Source organism: Palaemon carinicauda, chromosome 13, assembly GCF_036898095.1.
Source record: "Palaemon carinicauda isolate YSFRI2023 chromosome 13, ASM3689809v2, whole genome shotgun sequence".
NCBI classification, from domain to species: Eukaryota; Metazoa; Arthropoda; class Malacostraca; order Decapoda; family Palaemonidae; genus Palaemon; species Palaemon carinicauda.
Window position 1 is genome coordinate 35158289 of NC_090737.1, and position 7760 is coordinate 35166048.

General features: G+C 34.0%; 1 protein-coding gene across 1 annotated transcript in view; it reads left to right on the forward strand.

Moving 5' to 3' along the window:
* The window catches only part of LOC137651497 (polymerase delta-interacting protein 3-like), a 33356-nt gene extending 27707 nt beyond the window's left edge, over positions 1–5649 (forward strand). The window contains 7 exon segments of the mRNA XM_068384723.1: positions 246–388; positions 554–587; positions 589–660; positions 662–675; positions 894–1009; positions 1227–1256; positions 5534–5649. Coding sequence (XP_068240824.1) covers positions 246–388; positions 554–587; positions 589–660; positions 662–675; positions 894–1009; positions 1227–1256; positions 5534–5649 — 525 coding nt within the window.
* The last annotated feature ends 2111 nt before the right edge of the window (positions 5650–7760 follow it).

Below are 7760 nucleotides of genomic sequence, written 5' to 3' on the forward strand. Positions count from 1 at the left end.
GTTCTACTACCGTGTACTTGTGTAAGTCGGAGCATGAGCAATGGTGATTAGACATTGGCAGTTCACCTTGTCCCATTCCTGCCTGGGTGGGCCTAAGGTTGTTCCTTGACAGATCTTGCATCGTGGTCATGCCTAGTGGGTTGGTGCAGCCCTTCTGTTTTTGTTGGATTTTTGTTACATTACAAACCCAAGAAAAAATATTTAGAAAAGTTTTATAATTTTTTTACTTTTTTTCTTTTCTGCAGGTTGTGGTGTCAAACTTGCATCCTTGTGTAAGTGTGGAAGATATGGAAGAGTTACTTGGTACAGTTGGGTCTGTGTTCAGTGTCAGAATGGTTAGACAGGGAGTAGCAGAGGCTTTCTTTGTAAGCCAAGATGATGCATACAGGTATGTAAAATTCTTGCATGTGCTTGTGATCCTATGTAACATTTAAATGTTAATTTTCACTTTGGATTAAATGAAACTTTTATTTGGAATAAATGAAATTAGAGGATGAAGTGGTTTTACTTTGTATGAATTCAAACTAATGTAATTGGCTTATATTTGAACCAGGTCAGTTGAATTATTCAACAACAGACAGTTGGAATGGACAACCTATGAAGGTTATGGTTGTCAGAAAGAAAACACAGGTGGTGTCTTCAGCTCCTGCAAGGTCTGTTTTTGAGGAATGCTAGGTGAGTACCAAAGTTCTGGAAATAATTTCTGAAGTGTTTATAGGTAGGGGACATTTGGTAGCAGATAATAATTGAAACAGAAGGTATAATGCCATGGATAAAGATAGATTTTGTTTATTGAATGTCTTTCTTTACCCATGTACTGTTTTGTTAGGATATTTTCATCAAAGCTTGGCAGGAATTGTAAGTTGAAAAATGTAATGTTTTGGGTATTGAAGAATTTTATTAATTAAACATTTACTAAGTCTAAATAGATTAACATTGCATAGTATCTACATATGGTTTATCAAGTGCAGGGTATCTTCAAAATGTATTTTGGTTACCTTAATCAAAGGTAAATCTACAGTAAAAAAAAAAAAAAAAAAAAGTGAAAAGTTGTTCTTGTTTGGAAGTGTAAAAAGCAGAAATTGTGTGGGTTTTAAGAAATTGAACTCGAGGGTTTTTCCTTCACAATAAATTTTAGGTCTTTCTGTAGTTTGCTACTAGCATTTTCATTAAGTATTTCCTTTAAATATCAAGAAATTGACTGATAATTTCTTTTGTTCTTTCAGGGGCCGTACCAGTTACTATGTACAGTGAAGGTAAGACATTCTTTATATTTTGATTAAACAATATTCTTATTTGCATTTTGAAGGAAGGTATTCACGTGCTTTACCCTGAAATATATCTGACGGTTTGATAGAATCTCTCTCTCTCTCTCTCTCTCTCTCTCTCTCTCTCTCTTTCTTTCTCTCTCTCTTTCCTCCTCTTCCTCTCTTTCTCTCTCTCTTTCTTTCTTTCTTTCTCTTTCTCTTTCTTTCTCTCTTTCTCTCTCTTCTTTCTTCCTCTCTTTCTCTCTCTTTCTCTCTCTCTCTTTCTTCTTCTCTTCTTTCTCTTCTTTCTTTCTCTTTCTTTCTCTCTTTCTCTCTCTTTCTTTTCTCTCTTTCTCTCTCTTTCTTTCTCTCTTTCTCTCTTCTTTCTCTCTTTCTCTCTCTTTCTTTCTCTCTTTCTCTCTTCTTTTCTTTCTCTCTTTCTCTCTCTTTCTTTCTCTCTTTCTCTCTTTCTTTCTTTCCCTCTTTCTTTCTTCTCTTTCTTTCTCTTCTTTCCTCCTTCTTTCTCTTCTTTCTCTCTCTCTTCTTTCTTTCTCTCTCTTCTCTTTCTTTCTCTCTCTCTCTTTCTTTCTCTCTCTTTCTTTCTCTCTCTCTCTTTCTTTCTTTCCTCTCCTCTCTCTTTCTTTCTCTCTCTTTCTTTTTCTTTCTTTCTCTCTCTTCTTTCTTTCTCTTCTTTCTTTCCTCTTTCTTCTTTCCTTTCTTCTTTCTCTTTCTTTCTTTCTCTTTCTTTCTTTCTTCTTTCTTCTTCTTCTCTTTCTTTCTTTCTTTCTTTCTCTTTCTTTCTCTTTCTTTCTCTCTTCTCTTTCTTTCTCTCTTTCTCTCTTTCTGTCTTTCTTTCTCTCTTTCTTTCTCTTTTTCTCTCTTTTTCTCTTTCTTTTTCTCTTTCTCTTTCTTTCTTTCTTTCTCTTTCTCTCTCTTTCTCTCTTTCTCTCTCTTCTCTCTCTCTCTTCTCTCTCCTTCTCTCTCTTTCTCTCTCTCTTCTCTCTCTCTTTCTTTTTCTCTTTCTCTTTCTCTCTCTCTCTTTCTCTCTCTCTTTCTCTCTTCTCTTCTCTTCCTCTTCTCTCTTCTCTTTCTCTCTCTTTCTCTTTCTCTCTCTTTCTCTCTCTCTCTCTCTCCTCTCTCCTCTCTCTCTCTCTCTCTCTCTCTCCTCTCTCTCTCTCTCTCTCTCACATAAAAAACTGCATTATGAACTTTTCAACAGTGTATCTTTAATTTTCAGAGGACAAGCCGATCCAAACAGGAGGTGGTTTCTTTGGAGAGATTGTCACCGTAGCTGATGTGTTTTTAAAATTTCAAAGTTTTAAAATTTCAATCAAAATTTATAGTCTTGTTAATAAATATTTATATTGAATTTGTCAAGCTCATTGGCATTTATCCACTGAAATTTATACTTCCATGTTTTTGTGCATTTAGAATTGTTTTCCGTTGCAAGGTGTATTGAGTACAATACATTAAATTTTTTATTCAAAGCTATGGAAGTACCTGTCATGACGAGGCTTTGGATTTGATAAATTCCATATTTTTTAAGATTTTTTTTTTTTTTTAAATGCAAATCTAGCCAAAAAATTAGGACCCTTAAATTCTTTTTTGTAGTATAGCAGCAAAGACAAATGTTTATCATGTAGGAAAGCCAGTGTCATTATCATCCTTTAAGTTTAATTAGATGTTTTCAGTAGAGATCTCCTGAATTTAATTGGACATAAGTGCCAGTCATGGATGCTGTGTAATGTACCACCACGTATTAACTTTTAATAAATGGTCCTAGATCTACTGTTGTATTTTTCCTGCCATTTGTTCTTGTACATTGAAAGGCATACATGGTTTTGAAGGTGTTTCTGTCTAAAGAAGTGTGCTGGATATGAGATAATCTTTAAAAGTAGACTAGTTTTCAAGAAAATGCTGAAGGGTTTTTAACGCAAAATTGTTTGGAACTAGTCAAAAGTTTTACGTTCAAATATGTGCTTTATAAAAGGGGAAAAAGTAATACTGCCTTTGATACCAAAAGGTTTTGTGAAGTATATCTGCCATTAATTGGTAAAAAAAAAAAAAAATTAAACTAGCAAATTATCAACTTTGTGTTGTATAATTGATACTTCTGTTTTAACTAGTAACTTGTCTAACCCACGAGTGCTGTCCATGAGAGAGATATTTTTTTTTTCGTTTTTGCATAAATATACTTGGAAGTTTCCAAGGGCTAAAAATACTTTTACTAAATTTCGGGCATAAGATGGAATGTAGAGTTGGTAGGAAATTGAAAAAAACTTACAAAGTTGTGTATTGACGATAAATGTTAATAAGAAACCATGTTTTAAAAATCATTATGTGCTGATATTGTAGCAAGAAAACCTTTCCTATGGTGTGGTGTTTTAAAGCCTCCATGATGAGAGGAATTTCAATATAAAATTTAATAATTTTATATATGCAGTGTACACTATTGACTTAGTTCTTACATATACTTTTTGTTAAACCCAGATATATCCTCTGGACACTTGGTATTGTCAAGAAATTCTCACTTATTAAATTAACTCGAGGCTAAATAATGGAATGGAAAAGTCTTGAAGTGCCCTTTAACATGGTCTGCTATGCATATATATTTCAAGGGAATAAAAAGGAACATTTAATGAGACACAGCTTTTACTCAGGACTTTGGCAGTGTCTTTAGACGCTAGATCTGCTTACACTTATTTCTTCCCTCTAGTTGTTTAATCTCTCAAAGAGTTGTGGTGCAACTGCAGGTTTTTGTCAGTCAAGTGTATGCCACCCCTCATTGCTTGTGTATGGCCCAATTTCCAAGAAATTTTTAGTTGTCTTGCATATGTTAGCAGGGACCATAACCTCGGTGGTGAAAAGTTTTTTGTGGTCTTAAGCCAGTTAGAAAAGTCTTAACAGTCAACTTTTAGTTAAAAAGGTAAAGGTTGCTTGATAATTTATAATAAGTGTTCTTATGGCATTAAACATTTTTAAAGAACATGTAATCTTTTCTTCAAAGGGCTGTGCAATATCTGGAGCTGACATGACCAGAACACCGTTGTCGGATTACTTGGCTGGAGTCTAGTGATATAGATATGAGGTTGTTTGTATCTGGTAAGAAATCCCTATACTTAGTCAAATATCTTGTCCCATTGATAACTAAAGAGTAATGCTACAATAGTGTCTCTCGCCTCTCGTCGGGCTGAAGGATGTTAGTTTACTGATACACAGGTACTTGTAATCTTTCATGGTCTAAAGAATTAATTTCAGGCTGTTAAAGTTGGACAAACTGTCAAAACCAAAGTTATCATGTGTGAAACCAAAGATTGCAAGGTTCTTTTACTCTAAATGTGAGAACTTTTTTTTTTTTTTTCTTTTAACAAGGGGCGACTTTAATTGGGGACAACTTCAACAAAATGTGCTGATGTTATAGACGATAAGGAAATTTTTTAATGAAAAATTACCAGCTAGATGGAATAAGTTTAAATTTTAAAACTAAATTTGCCTTGCAGTATTTCAAGAAATATTGAAAGAGTAAACAGCATTATGTCCTCCACACTCGGGACTAGTGGCATTATTGAAGGACCTTGGTAGCTTTTATTAGACAGCTAGCTACAGCTCTTGATGATTTCTTGGTTTATATTGTTGGGTTTTTTCACTAAATGTCATAACTATTCAATGTTGCAGGCTGTATAAAACTGTTGTCACAATGTTTTGAAACATTTTTTTTCTCATTGCTGCCAGCAATGTATAATGACCCTAGAAGAAATATAGAATACACCTATGGTTAATGAAAATATAGTTAATTACATGAGTATTAAATGGAACTCCACTTCTGTAGTCAGGTGTGTCTATAGATGATACTTGATCATTTACTTTATAGCATTGGTAATTAGATTACTTGCCTCCTTCCTGCTAAGTTTTTTTCCTTCTTGCAACATTAGCCAAGTATCATAATTAAGTTTTACTTCTCCACATGTACTTCTGTAATATAGGGCTAAACAGGACATATTTCCCCAGATGTACCATGGTTTTAAGAGGCTTTACAGGGCTATATTCCCCATAATCAAAATTCCAATCAAGTCCATATGAAAAGTAGATGACTTCTACCAATTGCCGGCGTCAATGACCTTAGATGTCAGGATGCCTGAAAACTTTGAACCAATCAATCAACCAATTGCTTTACTGCTGAATCTCTCCCTTGCAATAGTAAATAGGAGCTACTGTTAGTGAACACAAAAGGACAAGAGAATGTAGATGAGCAGAAAAAGTTACTTATAAGGACTTGATTCTTGCAGTTATAAGTTATAGCAATAGGGAGAATGTTGAAACAGACCCCAAGACTTGGGATGTGGAATTAGAAAGGCGTTCTGTGAACTTGCTTCCACCAGCACCTATAAGCATTAAACCATGACCTATACATAGTGGTGAAATTGGATCCGACGACGGGCGAAAGCTTTAAGCTTTACTGTACTAGGAGTTCTCATGCTTGAGGGTACGCTTGGGCACACTATTCCATCTAATTTCTCCATGTTTTGTTAAAGTTTTTTTTATAGTTTATTTAGGAAATATTTATTTTTAGTGTTCTTAGAAATTTTCTTGTTTCCTTTCCTAACTGAGGTATTTTCAGTTTCATTCCCTGGGCCTAGAGCATTCTGCTTTTCTAAGTAAGGTTGTAGCTTAGCAAATAATAATGATAATGGGTTCATACATTTTCCCTCTCATCAAGCTTCTTTTACAGTGGTTTATTGTTAATTTCTCTTCATTTATTTATTTCCTTATTTCCTTTCCTCACTGGGCTATTTTTCCCTGTTGGAGCCCCTGGGCTTATAGCATCTAGCTTTTCCAACTAGGGTTGTAGCTTGGATAGTAATAATAATAATAATGGGGCAGAAGGCTCTCTATAGTAAGTAATACTTTGTCTTAATATTTTACTTTATTTCATGGAACCCAACATAAAACGGTATTGGACGTAGATAGGATTTTTTAACATATAAACAGACTTGTATGCTCCCTCTACTTATATGATTGTGCTTGTTTCCCATTTTGTATGGGGCTGCTAAGCACTGTTGCCTTCTTATGAAAGACGTTGCTTTGGCTTTTGGGTTGAGTCGGTAGACCATAGTACCCAGGATATTCTTTTAACCCTGATAGTACCAATCGGCTTTCCTGCCTGACATCGCTTAGACCCCAGTAGCATAGTGTACGTCCCTGTGTTGTGCCATTCACCAGCGAGGAGTCCTGTCGAGGATAGGTCGATAGTTCGAGATTTGGTCCTTAAACAGTAATAAATATGAAAAGTACATACAACTTGCTATCAATTTATAAAAATCTCATACCTACATGATTAGCGTAAAACTTTTATTAAGTATATATATATATATATATATATATATATATTATATACTATATATATATATATATATATATATATATATATATAAAATACAGCCATTTCAAGTCCACTGTAGGTCAAAGCCCTCAGACGTGCTTATTCATATCTTGGGTTTGGCTGGTTTTCATGTGTGGAGTGGTGACGGTGGGAGAATTTTTTTGTCTGATCACTTGCAGCAAACCAACCTAGTATGGATGGCCCTTACTAATACAACTTTGCTGATCAAGGTGATACATAAATCCTTTCACCACTATGGTATCCCCACTCAGAAATATATATATATATATATATATATATATATATATATATATATATATATATATATATATATATATATATATATATATATATATATATATATATATATATATATATATACACACGAACTAGAGACGTGGAGGGTATACAGAATAAAATAAACATTAATTCTATTACTTTTCTACCTGTGCAAATTCGTCATTTTTGTACAATGCCTACTTACTGTAACGCCGAAATGAAAATTGTAGCCTTCAATATATGGTTTAAATATGTAAATTATGACCCAGAATTATGTACTTTCACAAACTCAATTCCGTCATAAAAAAAAAAAAGTGTTTTTATGTGGATAATTTTATTTCGCAATAAACGCGAGTCCCGACTCCCGCATGGCATTCAGAAACTAGTTTAGTCCGGTTTTCGGCCACCTGTTTATGGAACGATGAAGGCCAACTGGAAGGATTATTATATTGATTCTCTATATTCTGCCATTACTCGTAATACGAATATGTTACCTGCTAAAATTATACTAAGAATAATTTCTTATTATTTTTATTATTATTATTATTGTCATCGTCGTCGAAGCTACAGCCGTAGTTGGAAAAGAAGGATGCTATAAGCCCAAGGGCTCCAACAGGGAAAAATAGACCAGTGAGGCAAGGGAATAAGGAAATAAGTAAACTAATAAAAGAAATGGACAATTGAAATAAAATATTTTGAAAACAGTAACATTAAAATAGATCTTTCATATATAAACTATTAAAATTTCAAACAAACAAGAGGAAGTGGAATGAGAGAATAGTGTGGCTGGGTGTACTCTCAAGCAAGATAACTCTAACCCAAGACAGTGGAAGACCATGGTACAGAGGCTTATA